This window comes from Pollachius pollachius (assembly GCF_949987615.1).
Source record: "Pollachius pollachius genome assembly, chromosome: 1".
Classification (NCBI taxonomy): domain Eukaryota; kingdom Metazoa; phylum Chordata; class Actinopteri; order Gadiformes; family Gadidae; genus Pollachius; species Pollachius pollachius.
The window spans coordinates 43415509-43437158 of NC_136934.1; the positions used below are offsets into that span (position 1 = coordinate 43415509).

General features: G+C 47.2%; 1 protein-coding gene across 5 annotated transcripts in view; it reads right to left on the reverse strand.

Moving 5' to 3' along the window:
• map7d1a (MAP7 domain containing 1a) overlaps positions 1-21650 on the reverse strand; it is a 33996-nt gene that overhangs the window by 9057 nt on the left and 3289 nt on the right. For 3 of the 5 annotated variants that reach the window (XM_079734756.1, XM_079734755.1, XM_079734759.1), the window contains exons 2-13: positions 11494-11673; positions 9323-9391; positions 8663-8683; positions 7167-7330; positions 6474-6585; positions 5188-5292; positions 4164-4286; positions 3655-3794; positions 2717-2880; positions 1795-2138; positions 858-1122; positions 322-502 (exon numbers count right to left, since the gene is read on the reverse strand). In XM_079734756.1, the coding sequence (XP_079590882.1) occupies positions 322-502; positions 858-1122; positions 1795-2138; positions 2717-2880; positions 3655-3794; positions 4164-4286; positions 5188-5292; positions 6474-6585; positions 7167-7330; positions 8663-8683; positions 9323-9391; positions 11494-11673 (1868 nt within the window). The remainder of the gene's footprint in view (positions 1-321; positions 503-857; positions 1123-1794; positions 2139-2716; positions 2881-3654; positions 3795-4163; positions 4287-5187; positions 5293-6473; positions 6586-7166; positions 7331-8662; positions 8684-9322; positions 9392-11493; positions 11674-21650) is intronic. The other 2 variants (XM_079734757.1, XM_079734758.1) reach the window with 2 other exon arrangements.

Consider the following 21650-nt stretch of genomic DNA (forward strand, 5'->3'; position numbering starts at 1 on the left):
GTAAGCTGTGTTTACCTGTCCAGGTGAGCTGTGTGTAAGGTGTGTTTACCTGTCCAGGTGAGCTGTGTGTAAGGTGTGTTTACCTGTCCAGGTGAGCTGTGTGTAAGGTGTGTTTACCTGTCCAGGTAAGCTGTGTGTAAGGTGTGTTTACCTGTCCAGGTGAGCTGTGTGTAAGGTGTGTTTACTTGTCCAGGTAAGCTGTGTGTAAGGTGTGTTTACCTGTCCAGGTGAGCTGTGTGTAAGGTGTGTTTACCTGTCCAGGTGAGCTGTGTGTAAGGTGTGTTTACCTGTCCAGGTGAGCTGTGTGTAAGGCGTGTTTACCTGTCTAAGAAGGAGCTCCTGCTCCTCCTGCTCCACCTTAGCTCTCTCCTGGGCCTCCTGCTCATCCTGCAGCCGCTGCGTCTCCTCCCTCCTACCCTGCTCCTCTGCCTCAACCCTGGCCTCCTCCTCACGCCTCTTCCTCTCCTCCTCCTCCCTGACGAGTCTCTCCTCATTCAGCACCCTGGCAGGAGGAAAAGAAGGAGCAGTGTCAGGTCAGATACGTGTAATATCCATGTTAAGTTAATGTCAGTTCCATCATGCAACTATTCTTATGTCTATCAAATAAAAGTTTGGACTCAAACTGTTATTTATTGAATTGAACAGAAAGTGGAAATAAATACACTACTTGCAGTTTGTGTGTGCATGTGTTGTGTTTTTGTGTGTGTGTGTGTGTGTGTGTGTGTGTGTGTGGCACCCGCGTGTATGTCTGTGTGTAGCACCCGCGTGTGTGTCTTATGTGTTGGATGTGTGCATCTTTGTGGCCTGTGTGTGTGTGTGCATGTGTGTATTATTCAGTGTGTGTGTTGAGGTCTGACCTGTCGCTTTCTTCCTGCTGCCGGCGCTCCTCCTCCTCCTTCTCCCTCCGCTCCCGGGCCTGACGCCGTCGCTCCGTCAGCAGACGCCCCGCCTCCTCGCGGTCCGTGGTCCCCCCGGTCGCCCTACCGGCCGGTGACGTCGCCATGTCGCCCCCGGGCGACCTCGCAGCTGATTGGCTGTGCAGGGAGGCCGGGCTGGGGATTGGAGCACTAGATTGGGCCGTGGGGGCGTGGCTAACCGTAAGGGTGGGAACGACAGGGGAGCCTGTTTACAAAGACAGGAACACAGTTTTAGTCACGCAGGGAGGAGGGAGGGACAGTGATGGGAGACAGAGAGAGAGACAGACAGAGGGAGAGAGAGACAGTAATAGAGAGAGAGACACAGACAGAGGGAGAGAGATGAGAGTGAGAATGACAAACGGAGAGAGAGAAAGGGTGAGAAAGACAGAGACAGAGGGAAAGACATAAGCAGAGAGTGAGAGAGTGAGAGTGAGACAGAGGGAGAGACATAGACAGAGAGTGAGAGTGAGAGAGTGAGACAGAGGGAGAGATGTAGACAGAGAGTAAGAGAGTGAGAGTGAGACAGAGGGAGAGACGTAGACAGAGAGTGCGAGTGAGACAGAGGGAGAGACGTAGACAGAGAGTGAGAGAGTGAGAGTGAGACAGAGGGAGAGACGTAGACAGAGAGTGAGAGTGAGACAGAGGGAGAGACGTAGACAGAGAGTGAGAGTGAGACCGAGGGAGTGACGTTGACAGAGAGTGAGAGAGTGAGAGTGAGACAGAGGGAGGGACGTAGACAGAGAGTGCGAGTGAGACAGAGGGAGGGACGTAGACAGAGAGTGCGAGTGAGACAGAGGGAGAGACGTAGACAGAGAGTGAGAGAGTGAGAGTGAGACAGAGGGAGAGACGTAGACAGAGAGTGAGAGTGTCCACTCACCCCTCCTTGGTTCGGGGGTGATGGGCCGCCGGTCCCGGGTCCGCCCCAGGGGCGCTGGGGAGGGGGAGGAGGTGCGGTGCTCGATGCGTACGGGGGTCATGGCCCGCCTGGGTCTGTGCTTGGGGGTGGAGGGGCTGGTCCTGCCGGGGATGGAGGCTCGACCGGGAGGGGTCCGGCCGGCGCTGGCCCGACCGGGGGTGGGTCTGGGGGAGGAGGGCCTGGGCGAGGAGGGCCTGGGGGAGGAGGGCCGGGGGGAGGAGGTCCTGGCAGATGCGGGGGAGGAGGGTCTCCCCTTGGGGGTACCGGCAGGGGAGTCAGGGCGTTGTCTTGACAACGGACTGGGGCTGCCGAAAACAACAACACATATAGCTTTATTAACAGCTGGATGAAGAGGTGAACATTTAGGCTGACATTAATAAAAGAAGATTCATGGTTTTTCAGGAGTGTGCACTCAGTATCTTGTACTCAGGTTAGGTTAAGTTTAAGGATTGTAGCCAATTGGCACTAATTTGGCTTAAGTTTTGGCCAATTGAGGCCAGCTATGGAATCACAATGCACCAATATAAGCACAACGGCATAACGTGCCTCTTTAGCCCAGCACATGGCTGGTTATGCAACAAGTAATAAAGCAATGACATCATTGCTCCAGGGGAAAATGACCGCACAGCTGACAAAAAATCACAACTATATGACCTCATCTCTCAGAGAGCATCGCGGATGCTTTACAGCACTCTGAAGGGAAGAACGAAGACGTCCGTGAGAGAGAGACACGGAGAGACAGAAAGAAAGAACAAGAGAGATCCATCAACGGGAGAGTGGCCTTGTTGGGTCATTCAGTCACTTAGTTGTCCTATGTCTTAGCCCTTGGGGGGCTATGGGGGGGTTGGTAAGTGGGTGAGAGTGAGACAGAGACTTGGTCTACCTGGGGTCTGGTCTGATCCGCATGCTGGGCATAGATTGTCTCTTCTTCACCACCTTCTCTTTGGCCAGAGAGCTCTTCTCTTTCTCGTTTTCTCGTTCCTTGTCTCTCTTCTCCTTCTCGTTCTCTCGCTCCTTGTCTCTCTTCTCCTTCTTGTTTTTGTCCATCTGGCGGAAGAGAAGCAAGCCCACAGCCTTCATCAGAAAAAGATCGTTCAGAGGAATCTCATTCAGACCTCTGCGTTCATTCAGAGGGAGTTTCTGTCAATATTGCTCTGTTCAGTGAACAAAACATTGAATAGAAAACATGTGATACAAAATCTAAGTGACACTAAATGATTCGGCAGTACAAAATATAGAACGTTTTCCTTTCCTACCTCTACACTGTCCTGCCGCCTTTCGTTTGAATAATGCATATTACAATGCAAACATTACACCAACCGTATTTACAGTTCTATTATGGCTGCTAGATTATGGAAAAATTATAATCATGATTAATTTGGCCAATATTGAAATCATGAATATTCAAAAGATTATTTTTGAGTTTAGAAACATGATTGATTTATTCAGAATTTCTCTCCAAAAAAGACCCTTTTAACTGTCAACTTTTCAATTTTCCCATAAAAAAAGACACAAAATGTTCAAATAGAAAATGTTCAAACAGAAATGAATGTACAAATATGTATCCAGCTGCTAAAAAACATATATTTTCAACTCAATTATATTAGTTTGGAGATCACATTTTGATCGTCGAAATCTGTATCAAAATTCGATTAATTGCACAGCTCAAAAAAAGTTAAATTAATATATTCATCCTTTCGGCTTTCAATTATAGATTCTTGGTCAGTTGTTCTGAGAGCTGCACCAAAGACTAGCCCCGGGTCCATTCCTACACTATCTGTGTAGGACTTAGTGGGCGTGGCCCCGGGCCGTGTCGCGTACCGGCGTGGAGCTGTGTCTCCGCGCGGCGATGTCCGGTGAGCTGGCCGTCACGCCCCACCGCTGGGAGCACCGGTGGAGCTGCCGGTGGAAACAGGGTGCCAGCGGGCTGGCCGACGCCGAGCGCGGACACAGAGGGGATTCTGGGTAGGATGGAGACGGACGACAGAGTCAGTCAAGCGTCGTAGCGTAGTTGCAGGAGTATGAGTTGTAGGAATGTGTAACTAGCAGAAGTATTCGTTGTTAGTAGTTGTGGTGGTGCTAGCAGTGGTTATGATTAGTAGTAGTTGTAGTAGTTTAGTGAGGTTAGTATTAATGGTTCAAGTCGAACGTATTAGTAGTTATTTTGACTGAAGGTAGTATTTATTCTTCAAGTCATCCAAATTTGTAGTTCTCCAAAATAAAGCCTTAAATTAGTGTTTCTTCCTCAAGTCGTCCATGTTTGAAGTTTCCCAAAATAAAACCCTGAATGTTAGTTTTATTTATTCTTCTGCGTTGGTCAGGTGACTCACGCGAGTCCTTCCCATTGGCCAGGACGCTGGCGGCGCTGCGACTGCGGGCAAGGAAGGCGAGGGTCGGGGTCATCAGGCGGTCCACCACGCTGCTCTCCCAGGGACTCAACGCCAGACTACGGTCTGCAGCAGAGGACAAACAGCCTCACGTTAGACCGGCAGACTATTGGTATCGTTAGCTTCTGTTCGTAGAATACCACTGACCATATATCAGCTTTAAAGATAGTTTGATCTCTGTTTATCATTGTCTATCGTTGATAAAAACACCAGATTGAAATGACCCAATCATCACATTGATTCTGATTGTTTAGAAGACACCGGAAGTAAAAAACAGAAGATAATAAAGAATAGGAGAGAAGAATATATCTCTGGCCAGACAATAGATGTTTCTAACACTTGACCAGAGAGATTCAGTCCAACATAGCATGACAGTTGTGTAGTTTTCTTTCTATGTTTGGTTGGGGTAGACCATAAAAACATGACTTAATTACAAGAACATTCAGCTTTCAACAGTATCTTAACACTCTGTATCTGTCATGCAAGGAACAGTTGTGTGGTTGGAATGGAAATGGAATCAGGGGCCCATTCCAGTGGCAGATCCAGAGCAGGTATGAAATGTCAAACACCAAAACACCAAAACGACACAAATAAAATAAACCATAAGACGGAACATTCAAATCATGATACAAGTTTGGGGAGGACACAAAAAAAAAGTTACATAAAATTCCCCACACCAACAACAGAAACCCAGTAAACCAAATTGGGGGACGGATGGGATGGTAGGTTTGGAGAAGGATCAAAAAATCAAACAGGGAGGTGGATTGGCTGATCAAACATCAGGCAGGATCGTGATTGGGTGATCAAGGAGCAGGTAGGAACATCCAGGGGAGCGAATCAACGCAACGGAACTGAAACAATAAATCACAGGAAGCGATGGAGGCGCGGGCGGGTGATTGGTTGACAGGGAGAGGTGCCGGCAGTTGATCGGCCGACATGGGGTCTCCTCACAAGGACACGGTCTTACTTCTGTTGGGGGAGGTCCAGAGGGTGGCGGAGGACTTGGACAGACGCTTGGTGAGGACAGAGTCCGCGTGATTGGTCAGGTTGACTGCCGACACCGAGCACCCGCCTGGGGAACCGAGAGAGCGCCGCACACACGGGGTCACACCGGGACACTTCCTGTAGTGTCACGGCTTAACCCTTCCCCCCCCCCCGCATACATTGACCCTCATGATGAATGAACACACTCACACGCTGGGATGGTACACAATACTCACACATGATGTATATAAGCACACCCAAACACACGCGCACACACACAGCTTGTCTTTTAACTGCCAGGGTATCCATGGGAGCTCAAGCGTGTTTTTTTTATTTTGTGAAATTAAAGGAAACTCAGCCCCTTCGAAAAGCAAATACCATTCCAAATCATTTATTACAAACAAACAGGGAGAAACATTGAAAGAGATTTAAAACTGACTGTATTATCGTACAATAATAATACTGTATCAATCATTTAAGAAGGATAAAAGCCACTGCTTGCTTCACCAGCCCCTGATGTTCAAGACCTTTAAAAGTTGTAATAAATAGTAAAATGTTGAATGTCAGAGCCAGCAACATTGATGGTCTCTGAAAGAGCTACTTTCATACCTGGATCTGCTAAGCTCTAGGACCCTCTATCAAGTGCAAGTTCCTGGCTCTCGTGCAAACTCACATTACAAGCCATTTAAAATCCGTCCCTATAGTGGTATAACAAGTAGAAGTGTCCACCCAAATGACTGGTTGATAGATCAGCCCTTCTTCCAGCTGGTACAGCAAACACAAACATGTCTCCAATGCAAAAATGTCTCCAATTGTAAAAGAATATCCTTAGAAATTCATTTCCAAGAGCGGTTTAATCAAATCGAAAACCCTGCTGCTAGAGGGGAGTTACGGTGAAGGTATTAAATACAAAACACACAGATTAATCATTTTAAACAGGCAGCTACCTGCAACCTCGAAAACTGGGGTGTGAGAGTGGAAGTGCATCCGTCTGTACTGATGTTATGCAACGCGTGTGTGACGTGTATCTATTAAGAATGACAGGGCATGTATCACGTATGACCTACGCATGACATACTTATGTAAGCCGCACACATGACTTCATCCCATTGTGCTCATAACGCCCAAGTATGATGCATGCATGACACACATGTGAAGGCTCTATGACATTAGTACAACAGCTAATCTGTGTGACCCCTCTATGCTGTGGCTGTAGGTACATATACTACTGAGGCCGGCATGGTGCCGTGTGCTGTGGGTTCCACTCACTGTCCTTGTGGCCCGGGTTCTGGCCCAGTCCTCCAGCCCACGACCATCTCTGCTGCCGGATCTCTGCCCAGCTCTTCTTCACCGAGCGCTGGACGGCCGCCTCGTAGCGCTCCTGCAGCAACAGAGCGTGCAGCGTGTCATAATGCCGTTGTTTAAAATCCCCCACAGCCATCTCATAAGAAAGGCTCTTGTGTTATGACATCATTACTTCAAATGGCTCAGCCCGTCACAGGTCACAGAAACAACCGCTAAAACGTTGCGATGACGTCAATAATTATTGAACCCTGAGTCAGTGCTATGACGCCACAGTCGTGTGTTGTGTTGTGACCTCACAATCTGTGTTCTGACGTCCCTGTGCCTAGTTATGGCACACCAGTACCTAGTTTTACATCGCAGTACGTAACTATGACGTCACTACACCTCGTTATGACATCACAGTACCTAATTATGACATCGCAGTACATAGCTAGGACATCACTTTACCTGGTTATGACATCGTAGTACCTGGCTATAACATCACTCTACCAAGTAAGGATGTTGCAGTGGACAGCTACGACACCACAGTACCTGGCTATGTCATCGCAGTACCTTATTATGAGGTCGCAGTACATAGCTATGACTTGGCCGTACCTGGCTATGACACCACAGTACCCAGTTAGGACACCACAGGTCGTAGCTATGCAGTCACAGTACCTTGTTCTTCTCCAGCTTCAGCTGCTGCCTCTCCTCCAGCGCACAGCGCCTCTTCTCTGCCAGGAGCCGCTGCTCCTCCAGCCTCCTCCTCCTCTCCTCCAGCTGCTGGTCCCTCAGCTGGCGGGCCCGCTCCTCCTTCTCCTGCCAGTGGCTCTGCTTCACCGCTGGGGAGGCACCAGAGGAGCACCAGGTCAGGAAGTACACGCTTCATAACACTTTACCCCTATGGACCTCTAACCCCGGAGCTTCCACATCTAGCCTCTAACCCCACTACCTCCACATCTAGCCTCTAACCCAGAACCTCCACCTCTAACCTCTAACCCAGAACCTCCACCTCTAACCTCTATCCTCCACATCTAACCTCTAACCCAGAACCTCCACCTCTAACCTCTAACCCAGAACCTCCACCTCTAACCTCTAACCCAGAACCTCCACCTCTAACCTCTAACCCAGAACCTCCACTTCTAACCGCTAACCCCAGAAGCTCCACCTCTAACCTCTAATGGAACAACCTTTAACTTGCTGGTTTTGTTTAGAACAATGAATCATTACTTTAAAAAACGATATGAAATTGTTTGTGAAAGGTTCCAAACTTGTGAGCAAACGGTTTGCTTTCTGCTGTATTACATATAGTCTCTAACAGATGCTTTTATCCAAAGGGGATGTTTGTGTTTAATAGCTGTATTCCATCTCCTCTACCATTTCCTCTGCAGGGAAAAACAAACAAATTCAATTACTGGACTTTTCGGAAGACCACAGCATTACTGTGACACTTAGCTTAATCACCCTTACCTTCATAACATAAACACAGTCTGGGTTTTACTGTGGTGCCTAACCATAACACGATTTACTAAGCCATTGAAGGCGTGTCTTAAAAACCCCCTCAGCACAGAGTTCAGTGGTGCTAACCCCTAATCCTGTGTCAAACACTCACTACTAAGTCTGACCCTAGTGGCCTCATGGCCACATCCCCTAACCGTTTGGTTTGGATTCTTGTTGAGAGGCCGAGAACCTAAAGCTACATGGATCAGCATTAATTATAATGAGGGATGCACCGTACCACCTTGACACGTAGTACTACACTTTAACGTATGGAACGTTAATGTGTGTGTCCACATGGGTAATATATTGACATATCAACTCTCCCTCTGAGGATTTCAACCTCAATATCAACATTATTATGGTATTGTATCGATGCATTCCAAGTGTTAGAAGATGAACAGATAGTAATCTATAGAGTGGTAAATAACTAACTAAAATAAATGTTATTGCTGCTGTAATAATACAATGTAGATCACCAGTAAGACCACAACACAACGCATGAATAACATGACTACACTACATGCATGAACACGACATGAAGATGGGACAACAGAATGATCAGATGATTGCATTGGATGAACCGTAACTGGTCTGAATAATATAAGCTGATCATTGATTGATGATTCATCAATACCTCCACCGACACCACAAGCACACAGGTGGGCATGGCTTACCTTGTATCTGGCCCAGCTCTTCTGCAAGGGGGAGGGGGGAGACAAGAGCAGCTGTCAATCATGCAAAGCATGCCAGCGTGTAGCAGGCAGGTCAGTGCCAGTCACAGTGTAGATCAACATGATGTGTTGCATTATTCCCATGATGCATTGATTTGACCCGGTATACCCAATAGCCAAACTTAAACTTGAACCTCAAACCAAAATGTAATCTTTAATTCAATACTTAAATTTTAGAATTGTAGCTTTAAACTTAACTACACATAATACGCATTTTTTTAATGCATTATGGGAATAACCACCTGGATATCTTAAGAAAAACGTGTCAAGTGTAAAACTGTGTGAAGCCCTCGTTCGCAACTAACAAAGTAAGATGGACGTTTTCAATAAAGTTTTGCGGCCCGTCCGTCATGCAGGTTAAACAGTGAGTGAGGTAGCCTTACAGAGCTGATGGGAGCGGAGGGCGTTAGAGGCTGAGCCAACACCCTTTACAGTAGCTATAACAAGTAGTAGCTGTATTTGTGAGCAGTTGAGCATTTGTGCGTTTGATAAGAGTGACATATATCCTATAATGTTCTCCTGCGTATAGAGTACACATGAGAAATAATTCCTCCTGTTCCACGAGCCACCACCAGGCGGAGCTGTCCCTTCATTCTGACTCACCCAGATATTTGGCCTTCTCCTCCCGGCGCGCTCTGGCAAGCGACTGCCTTTCATCAGACTTTACTAAATCTGGAGAGAGAGACAGGGGAGGGAGAGCAGAGACGTAGAGATCAGTTAAAAGAGGAGAGAGAGAAGTGTGTGTGGGGGGGGGGGAGGCTTGGAGTAGCAGGTGTGTGGGGTTTCTGATACTAAACAATACATCAGTAAAAAACAGAAAAAGCTCCTCAGAATATGATCTGCAGTTGGGTGGTTCATTCAGGCGTACACACAAATACGCTACACGCAAATACAAGACAGGTCGGAGTAATATTCAAATCCACCGATTTTGATGCTTTGGTGGTAATGACACCTGCATGTATCTGTCCTGTATCCAATACCTGTACCTAACCACCTCTTACCCATGGCTGAACCCAACCTTTCCCAACCCTGTAAGCGTGTTCAAATGACCATCTGTCTAGTTTCAGCCATTGTAGACCCATCTTCAATCTTCAATCATCATTTTCCCAACAGATCGACGGAGAGGGCTGGTTAGTGATGTGGCAGACGTCATGCCGGTGCGTGCGTGCGTGTGTGTTCAGTTCCTAGAGAGCATTACATCACTACATCCTCCCTTCTCTCCCTCCCTCCTCCATCTCTCTCTCTGCCAACATCCATCCCCTACGTAGCATATGTTTCAGAAGAGACAGGGAGTCATCATTATGTCTACTGAGGCGAGACATCACCCCCTCGCACTCATAGCAGAAGCCTGACCCACTTTGATATTAATACACCTCACGTGCACCACACAGTGCTACCTAGAGAGCCCTGGCAACCTCACATGCAGAGGACCACATGAGTGTGTGTGTGTGCGTGTGTGTGTGTGTGTGTGTGTGTGTGCGTGCCTGTGTAGTGTGTGTGTGTGCCTGTGTACATGTGTGTGCGTGTGGTCTTACGCCAATACATCCCTGAAACTGACTCACAATCGTACCCACCCATAGATAAACATGTGCAGGTGATACAAGGAAGGCTGGCTAGATGGATGTATGGATGATAAATAAGGGATTGATGATAGATTGTTTACTATATGAACTAAGTGATGGACAGTAACATGAACCAGACAAGGCTGGTCTTTTCACAACTTTATCTCGCGAAACCCTGAACCTATTCAATGCTTTGCAAACTTTCTCAGATGAGGTAATGCCATGCAACCCACCCTCCCCTCACCCCCCCCTTTCTGATGCCCCCCAGCAGAGAGGGGGGAAGGGGAGAGGGAGGGGCTCATAGCATTACCTCATGCTAGTCTTGCATGAAGTCTTCGGAAAGGCCAGCTAAACAGGAAGCCCAGAGGACCAGCGGAAGTGAGGGACATTTTTAAAAGCAGACTAAAGACAAGGAGAGGAAAAGCGGAGGGGACAAGGAGAGGAGGAGAGGGGGAACGAGCTCTGTTGGAGGGACCCATCATGAGCGGCCCCACGCTGGTGACTATGAGCAATGCTGCTAGCTGATTGGAGTTGGTCCTGTCTCTATAGCGAAACATCGAGGGTGAATTTGACGGAAGATATTTCTGGTTGGCTTGCACGTAGCTCAAACTTTAACGTAACCTGTGATGCTGAACATGCTGCATTTATCTAAATCTATGAAAATGTGGGCTGTGCCAAACAGGTCTGGTCTGGTACTATTCACACTCACAAAACCTTTGTTAATCATTATTTTAGATTGTGCAGGCCGATTCTTACATTTGTAAAGTAAAAAACGAATAAAGTCTAATTAAACCACAATTAATTACTATAACTATAGTGGTGTAACCAGTAACAATATATCAATAACCATAGCCGGGTTAATGTCATTCACTTAAGTTTCATTGTTAAAAATACACCATTTACTATTATTAAGCCTAACAATGCCAATGAGTAATTCATGAATGCATATAAGTCATCTTCTGTGTTTATGAAAATGCCTCAAAGGCACTCCTCTGTACAACATAAAATCTGCCCCATATAAGATAAACTGTTGTGATTGGCCCAACCCGGGGGCCCAGGTCTGCTGGAAAGCAGCCTGACCAGGAGGGGGCCCCGACACATCTGCCAGAGCACACAAACATGAGCTTGCGGATCGTTTCCCGGGCTGGGTGATACTGCCCTATCCAACGGACCGCAGCAAGCCACCAGGTGAACGTGGAGAGCAGCCCTCACCTCTCTTGGACCGGGGGAGGGGGGAGGCGGGGGAGGTGAGGTCAGCCTTGGGGGTCGGGGTCCCCGAGCGCCGGAGCGCCTCCATCTTGGAGGACGGCCCTCGTCTCCGGGACGGGGTCTCGGACTTGGCGGGGCAGCTCTCTCCCTCGGGATCGGGGCGAACGAGGTTCACTACAGGTGCTGGTTCAGAGAAAGAGAGAGAGAGAGAGGGGGGTGTGAGATGAAGGTATCAGCAGAGAGTTGTCGATGTGCAGCTGCGACTCGACCGATCTGGTCCATCTTCATTCCAGCTGGGGGCCTTGAGTGGCTCCTCCGAGACGACATGACGACACACGAGTTTCTGTGTGCTTTACTCTTCGTCATGCATAGCTTTTTTCCATGTATGTGACAGGCAGTCTCTCATGTTTGCCACCGGCTAAAAGGTGTTGGGCGAACAAAACACAGGCACCGCTGTTTCGCAGAGACACACAGAGGAGATGAGCAGGTGGGGTTTCTGGAGGAGAAACAGTCATATGTGAGAACTTGCAACAACAGAACATGTAAACACTGGGCTCCACCACTCAGAGCCAAAGGAAGCAGAGGCTGTAGAGACAGAGAGAACCAGAGGTACTGGGTTCTACCGAATACAACCAGAGGTACTGGGTACTACTAAACACAACCAGAGGTACTGGGTACTACTAAACCTAAGACCCACGGGCTTGGAGGCTAAACGAAGCCAAAGCTGTAATTCCAGAACAACAGCCCGATAGCTGATCAAGACCCAGGACAATCAGTCATTGTTCTGCAGGATCATGGTTTATGCAGCTCTTTAGCCACATTATGTACCGTGACAAATCTAATTCCACACTCTGATGTTGTATACTAGATAACAGTCTTGAGTCCTCTTTTATCCATGCTGAAGCCCTCAAACCATTCTCTGACAGATGCTTCCAGACAGACCTGAGACAGATGTTAGAGCTAGAGAGGTAGAGAGGTAGAGGTAGAGAGATGACGGGGAAGAGACCGACAAACAGGCGGGTGTTCTAAGGAGCAAAATGACCCCATAACCACATTAAGAACCTCCTCCTTAACAGAACTCAGAGCTTCTTGTAGATAAAGAGTTATATTGGGAACGTCTTGCTTTGCACTTTAAATTATTCAAACTCTATGAAAGCTTGGCGGAAACCCAGAGGCTGGGGTGTGAATATTTACGACCAACGTCCTGGGCTCCACAGGAGCCCTGCTACTGAAAGAGCGTTAGACCACCGGAGATGCAGTACCTAGACCGTGGAGGCCGATGGGTTTAGGGATAGGATTAGGTTAGAGATAGTTTAGTTCAGCTATTAGGCGGAGCTATTAGGTTCCCCTGTTAGAGTTGGTTAGGTTAAATCAGTTACATATTATTACAATTAGCTAGGTTATAGGTAGTAAAGTTTTGGTATGAGGCCAGTGATGGAAATCTTTAGGTTAGAGATGGTTAAACGTAGGTATAAGGCTAGAGTTGGTTATATACAGATTATTAAGTTTACGGATGTTGTTATAGGTGGTTAAGTTTAGGTATTAGGTTAGGGAAATGGTACAAATAGATATTCAATAAGAACATTATTTTAAGTCATTGGATTCAGGTATAGACATTGATGAAAGCAGTGCATCATGGGAATAACCACCATTGTACCTCTGTTATAAGCCTCAAGCCAGACGACAAACAATGTTAAAGGGCCTTTGGAGGCGTCAGCATCAGAAGAACCTTTGAGGACGCTGGCTGAGTGGCTGTCCTTGATCGATCAACCGTGATGATGTATAGATCATCAAGCTGCTCCCTGTGTTTTATGGTTCATAGTTTACATCCAGAGAGAAGTGGCTGACTTCAGCTCTGCTCACCCAAACGCAAGTCATCGTCCGGGACAAGAGACGCTAGCATCGTCGTCTCTGAGACAAGGGAACAGACAGACAGACAGACAGACAGACAGACAGACAGACAGACAGACAGACAGACAGACAGACAGACAGACGAACAGACAGCCAGGGTAGCCAGACAGGCACGACTGCATGTGCCTAGTTGTTTTCGGTAGCTCAGCTCCGACACACAGAGGGTCTGTCTGTGGTTGGATCAGCATTCCTCTGGTGTTGCTGTGAGAGACGACAGCTATTGTGGAGGTCTCTGCTCTCTGGAGGACAGCCAAGACCCTGCAGAACCAAGACCAGGACCAGGACCGAGTCCAGGACCAGGACCAGGACCGAGTCCAGGACCATGCTGAGCCAAGACCCCGCAGAACCAAGACCAGGACCAGGGCCATGCAGAACCAAGACCAGGACCAGGGCCATGCAGAGCCAAGACCAGGACCGTGACCAGGGCCAAGTAGAGCCAAGACCAGGTCCAGGGCCATGCAGAGCCAAGACCAGGACCAGGACCATGACCGAGACCAGGAATATGCAGAGCCAAGAGCCTGCAGAATCAAGACCAGGTCCATGCATAACCAAGACCAGGACCGTGACCAGGGCCAAGTAGAGCCAAGACCAGGACCAGGGCCATGCAGAGCCAAGACCAGGACCAGGGCCATGACCGAGACCAGGAATATGCAGAGCCAAGAGCCTGCAGAATCAAGACCAGGTCCATGCATAACCAAGACCAGGACCGTGACCAGGTCCATGCAGAGCCATGACCCTGCAGAACCAAGATTAGGATCATGCAGAATTAAGACCCTGCAGAACCAAGACCAAGAGCCGAATCATGCAAAACAAAGACCCTGACCATGTCCAGGGAGGAACCATGACCCTGAGAGCTAAGACTAAAGGCCTCAATGTACTTAAAACAGGTGTTGATGCTGCCCTGAAAATAGCCCAGGTCGCTGTATTAAAAACCTGTGCCCTTATAATTATATAATTAAAACTCCTTCATTCGCACTGACATCGATATAACCAACAAAACAATCAGTTGTGTGTCTTATTTTCTACTGGGGTGGTGCAAAGTCAGTTGTCTGTGAATCCTGATATTCAATAAAGAAATCTGATGCGTGATTTGTAGGACTACAAGTGGTCTGGAGTGAAAAGAGTACACTATCAGATCCCACTGTATTTACTCTACACTTCCCGTCATCGGGACTATGAACACATCAGGAGTACAAACAGACGGATAGGTCGGTCAGCCGGGCGCACTGACCGAGGGGGTGTGGCTAACCGTACAAGGTGGGGTGACTTACAGTCTGGATGGGGGTGGCCCAGAGTGGCCATTGCTAATCATGCGATACAAGATTGTGTTTGTCTTCAGGTTATAATATTCAACTTTGTGAGTGTGTGTATGTACATGTGTGTGTGTGTATGTGCGTGTGTGTGTGTGTGTGTGTGTGCATGTGTGTGTGTGTGTGTGTGTTAAGGTGAGCAAACGGGTGCCGAGACGATCAATGGGTCTATCACATCCATGATGCAGATAGAGAGGGAGGCTTGTCTGCAGACTGAGCCACCAATGAATGGAATAGCCGGACCAGAATGGAATAGCTGGATAGGAGAATAGGAGAAGATAACATGCAAGTATTGAGAGGAGAGGAGAGGAGGAGAAGATACAATCTGAGTGTTGAGGGGAGAGGAGAAGAGAGGAGGAGAGGATAAAATCAGAGTGTTGAGCGGAGGAGGATAAAAAAGAAGTGTTCAGAGGAGGGGAGAAGATAAAATCGTAATGCTGAGAGGAGAGGAGAGAGGACGAGAGGAGTGGAGAGGACAGATATCGTTTAGGTCTCTGACAGCCTCTGCTGTAAAAGCATTTAACCCCGAGAGATGGAGCAGAATACAAATGAGTTTCCTAAACTTTAGTGCAAAGTCATCGCATTGGTTCAAAAGGAACTTATGAAGCAAGACATAGCAAGCAGCCAGGGCCCCATCATCAGCCTAATGTCCTTTGACCTGAAAGAACCTCCACACACACACACACACACACACACACACACACACAAACAGTTTGTTTAGTGATATTTCAATATCTAGCAGAGCAAACACAATTTCAGAACTGTCCTCAAGCAAGCGACTAGAAGTTAATTATTGGAGATCCATGTAGCACATTAATACTTAATACAGGGAAATGTCTTTCATTAAAATGACATAATGCAAAAAATGTATTGGTTCAATCCAAACCACAACAGTATCAAAATCATAAGAATATTGCAAAATCTATCTTGGCTACAGAAATCTCCAACGTGGACTTTTATTTATGACAATATAGACAACATTATGTTAGAATGCATTCATTTAATCCAAAATATTTGGATTTATAAATACACAATGATGCATTAACAAGCCAACCATGTAGAACAACCTTTCATCTGGATTTAAAATATATTTGGACTCCTGGTTGCTCTCCCAAACAAGGGGCTTTTATTTTTTAAGCTTTGTTTGTACCAAGTCCTGCTTCTGTTTACAGGCATCCCCGCCACAGCTTAATGGTCAACCAGAGCTCAAGACGACATAGAGAACACTATGTGCTATAAACATCCAGTAGAGCCCTTGAGTGGTTTAGAACGGTTTAGGCTAAATCATGCCATTGTCCAAAGATCATGTAAAATTCTCCAAGATTAGGTTGATAATACATCAGCATATTATAATTTTCCTCAGCCACAAAATTGACCAGGTTTGTGTTTCAGATTGATTGTCACTTTACCATAATAATAACTCCAATAAACACTTTTTAGGAAATGGTATTTGATATGGATTTCACATCAAACAAACGACCAGGGGCTTTCTGCAAGAAGGCAAACGCAGGACCCAATGTGCACACGCATGCATGAGCACGTGCACGTGAGCACAGCGGGGAGACAGTATGACAGCCTTGAAACCAGTAGGTCATCAGATTACAGTGGAGGAACCGTAAGGTCGCTGGTTCGATGCCCCGCCCCCCTATAAAAGGTGTACTCAGGGGTTAAGCAATACAACAACTAACTCCTGATGAGCTGTTGTTGCCATGACTACCTACATGTACTGAAGGAGATGCTACAGGAGTAGGCCACCAGACCTTAACCTTTAACCTGATGTCCGAGCTACTGTATGGGACACGACACCCCTGGTAGGAACCACACAGACAACATGTTGGAGCAAACACTCCAGCACCAGATGAACTCCAATCGATCTCAGGCAGGTTGTGGTTGAGGAAGCAGTAAAAAGGTATTTGAAAATACCAGACTTGAAGCCTGTCTGTAAAGTAAACCACCAGGCAATGCAGGGTGCTGATTGGCTCCCTGAATCCCTTGGCAACAGGGAGAGCTTTTAAAAATATTTTTTAAAAAAAATGGTGCAATAAAGGATTGCCACTCCAGTGACTCCTGTATACATATTTTTAACCCAGGACAAGTTGGTACGACAGTGTTTATAAGCATACACAACTTCTAAATTTCCCGCCCAAATATTAAGGGCCGCCCTGAAGACTTTTGATTTATTACCCCTTCATCGGTTTCGAACCAGTTTCAGCAACAAAACCTGGGTGATTGTCCTCGGTCCCTAGGTGGGGGAAGCGTTTAGAGGCGGACTCGTGAGTCTAGATTGGGACATGCAATAACACATAAGGTGGAGCCGCGCAGGCCCATGGACATGGCACCACCCCTGGCAAAGCGGGAAGAAAACGCTGCAGTGTGTTGGTGTGTATGACGGGAGGTACTCTGGTGAAGTGATTCCGGGACTTTGAACCGAAAATAAACCAAAATAAACAATGTTAAGTGCACATCCAGTGTCTAAACGGTTCAGGGTCAGAACAGAGCGGGTTCAGAACAGAGGCGGTTTTGGAGGGAACGAGGGGGTAAACAGAAGGCGGGGAATTAAAGAAGAGGAAGAGGAAGCGGGGGGGGGGGGGGGGGGGGGGAGGGGGCAGCATGAATGGCTGTGCTGCATCTCATTTGGACCGAGAAAACACCAATTACCTCATTCAGTGTCCCCCCAAACACACACAATCCACCCCCACCCCCCTGCCGCCAAACACTCTCCACTTGCTCCGGGTGGGGTCGATGGGGTGAGCGGTGATGAGGTAAGAAACTACATGGGCCCAGTCACACAGAGCAAATAATCACCACCCCCACCTTCCTGAGTGTCTCTGTGTGTGTGTGTGTGTGTGTGTGTGTGTGTGTGTGTGTGTGTGTGTGTGTTTGTGTGCGTGCGTGCGTGTGTGTATGTGTTGAAATTACAGATAGAACATTTGTTAGGACACATGCTGCTCTGAATGTCCATGTCCCCACAACACACACACTCACACACACACACACACACACACACACACACACACACACAGACACAAACACGCGGGATATCAGAATATCTGGGCCACATCGGGCCCCTTTCATCTGGGGGTTCTCCGTTTCCGCGGCAACCTGCTCTACATCCCATAAAGGGGGTGGGGAAGAGCCCTAATCTGCTCTAGATGATAATCCCTGTGATGGGAATCTGACATTCAGCATGAGATACTAACCAATACCATAACCAATATATAACCAATACTTAGTGACGTCTGTTCAGGCAGACAAGAAGATAAAGCAGATCGTTTGTCAAGAGGTCGCAGGACAATCCTGGCAAGTGTGTTTAGAAGTCTTTGAGCAAGACATCAAGACACCTAATCCATCACGCTGGCTGTCATTTATGTTAGGCTCAATGGGGACATACAGTTTATAACTGTACACACTATAAGAACATATCAGAAGCATGTTGACGCAGCTACCAACTGTTCCCCCAAAGGGCCATTAGTCCATTTAGTCTCCCTCATCTCTCATCTCTCCAAACACTATATTATTAATAATTCTGGTCAATGTTTGTTGATTGGCAGAGTTAGTTCATGGTGCAGATGTATCACTGCAATGGGTTCTATTGATTCTATTGTTCAAAATATCTCTGAGGAACGGAGTCGGTCCTGGAAGAATTGTCTACAGCAACTAATGAAACAGAGTTTAAAGAATATCCAGGCCTACACACACATCTCAAATAACGGCCTACCTCTATGTACAAGACCTCAAAGCCCGTGAATAATCAAGATAAACCCGGACTATTACAAATGTTAAATACAGACTATTAAATACGATGAACACAGAGCACTGAACATTTTAAACACCGATTATTGAACACATTAGAACATTGACTGTTAAACACATGGAACACCTACGATTAAACACAATAAACACAGTTAATTAAACACAATAAACACCAACTATATTACTTTTCCATCTTAAAGCTGCAGTGCGTTGCTCTCTCCTTCCACTGTCTGTGTTCTGAAAAACGGTGTCCGTCTCATAACACGGCGTTCCTCATTCTGCCCAACACACTCATTTTCCAAGGCGTTCCAGTCATGCAGACAGATTCTAGCAGTAATCCTTCCATCTCCCAACATACAATTAAACGCTGCTTTCCTTCTGGCATCAGGATCGGGTCCCGCGATGCTCTTCAGACATGAGGCTTAAATACAGCTTCGCAGAGAACCAAAACACACCAATACATTTGCTATGCCCTAGTAGAAACTGTACTGAGTTTTACACTCAGAAGCCTCTTCTCTGACAGCTACAGTCTCAAGGTTTACATTGAGTCAGTAAGCAGACACTTTGATCCGTAGGGACTACATCCACGTCGGATAAGGTGCTCTACTATAGACAACGGGGACTCGAACCCAGAACCTTTAGTCCGCTGCAGCATGGCCTGCCATGGCCTCTGCTTTACAGGTCAATGATGAGGAAGGGAGGGAGCGGGAAAGAGGAGAAGGCGTGGGGTCTGGAGCATATGAGGCTGCCAGTGCTCAGGAGCTGCACCTGCAGCGACAGATTTACAGATCGATGAAGAAGGAGAGGATGACGAGTCCTTGTAAGGCCGATGTCAACCCACGTGCTAAGGAGTAATGTGCAGTGGCCTTTAGCGGAACATAACCAGCTCTAATAATAGCTCTGGTCCGGTGACTGTGCTTTACAGACCTGGTTATTTTCAGACGTGGAGGAGGAGGTGGGGATGGAGTCGCTGGAGGAACAGTAGCAGGAGGGGCCACTACATGCACTTTTCCGGTGGCTATTTATCTGGATGCATTAGGGATAATTTAGGATGGAAATACGAGTAAATATGGCTCTCTTAAGTTGGTCAGGGTTAACCCCCAGATGGTTGGGTTAACCTTTACCTAACCATCTATCGATTTGGTTTTGGACACGCTAACAAAGGATCTGGGGGTAAGCAATGCATCATGGGTGTAAGCACCAGAGGCGAGAAGCAGGCAAACCAAAAGCAGAGTGAACCCACTGCCTCAATTTCACTTTTCCTCTGCCACTTCCAGCTTCAGATCAAAACAAAGTGCTCCCCAGAAGGTCTGGATTCATCTAGTATCACATAAGATCATACGTTAGCCGGGGAGATGTTCCTAAAGACCTGGGTATCAGACGGCTTCATCTGAGCTGCCAGGTCCTTGTCAGTCGAGAGTGAGTCATAATTTCAGTATCAGGTTGTAGATTTGGCATGAACAAGCAAAGACTGAACATCACAGAAACCACAAAGGGTTTGAAGAAGTGACGACTAGACAGTCCCCTCTGATGAAAGCAAAGCTCATAAGTAGGGACAAAAAGGCACCGTTAAAATAAACAAACACTTCAGTGGCAGTTTGAAAAACATCTATTTTCAAAAAGTCCTAGATTCAACTTTATGGAAACCAGCAGTGATAACAGCATGGAGCTGAGAAAACGTTTGCTCTGGTTACAGATGTACTGATATGACGGAGCAGGGAGGTGGAATGGGGGAACATTACAACATTTTTCTCCAGGCTTCGGAGGAATGCTGGCCGGGGACCAGAACTGTGGCCTTATGGTACCTAACGGCGCACCCTCGCACTCCAGACCAGGTGACATGATGTCAGTGGAACCAGCTGGGAACTATCAGGCTGAGGAAACAACATCACAGACCACCGTGTCCTCTTGGTCATGTTTACAGTGAGTCAGAGTTCAGATGAACAGGAGGTCAGGCATCACAGTTGCTCTCAATGATCTTCCTACTGCTTCTATTTAGTTTAATACCGTTCAGCCGACTAACAGTAAATTCCTATACATCATTGAGCATATGAAGGGGTTAGCCGTCATCCTGCTCTAGGAAGCCTGCGGATAAACTGAGATCGGGGTTATCCCGGAGCCTTCTGGTTTCCAGGTCAAACCCCCTAACCACTAGGCTATCCTACCCACTAAGCCTTGCTTCATCTCCCAAAGAATGAGAACAAAGATGAGAGAACCACGATTGATCCTTCCACTCCAAGAACCTGTTTGTGTGGCCACTCACAGAACATAGAATAGTGCTTCAAGACTGTCTGATGGTTTACATATTAACTTGTGGTCATTGAGCAGACTTTTATCAAAGGCACTTGCAAGGGAGGCTGAGAACAATCAAAGCATACTGAGATTTGACGCAGCACCTGCACCGCCTGATTTTAAAGGAAAGTGTTGAGTGGTGCTTCCTTGTTCCTGTTTTCCTCACCTATAATGTTAATGTTAAATGCCGACACGCAGCAACCATGCAGGAAAGCGCATGCACCTCCAAGGCAGCATCACGTCAAGGCTTTCAGGGTCTCAACATGTTGCATGATAGCCTGGCCTAGCTTCTGCACATGTGCCATCTTCCTGCGCGCACACACAAACACACACACACACACACACACACACACACACATACACACACACACACACACACACACACACACACAATGAGGGGCCTCTCGACAACAATGGTGGGGGGACGGGCCCTTGCAGGGCCTTTGTTAGCAGCAGGGCCCCGGCTCAGCAGGAGCAGCAGTTTATACTGTCTGATTATATAAAGAATACACTCCACTGCATTCCACAAGGCTTGCGAGACCTAGGACGCCTTTCACCCTCTCCTCGTGGTGCCAGCCCTACCAAAAACACGAACCAACCAATAAGGGCACAAACTACCACAACCCATCCTAAGAAAGCCATCTCTATCCACCAGTAACCACAACTAATAACTAACACTACCCAGTTCTAGCTGCAACTCAGTCACAACTCAAGACAGTCAGAGCCAAGATGAGAGAAGAAGAGAGCGAGCTCATAAGAGCCAATCAGGGAAGAGAAGACGGTTTAGAACAAATTGTGAAATCCAGCAGAAAATTCATCACGCAGAAGTTGCTCAAATTAATGAGCAAATACTGTTGACCGTCTACTGCTCCTTATTCTGGTTGTAAGAACATT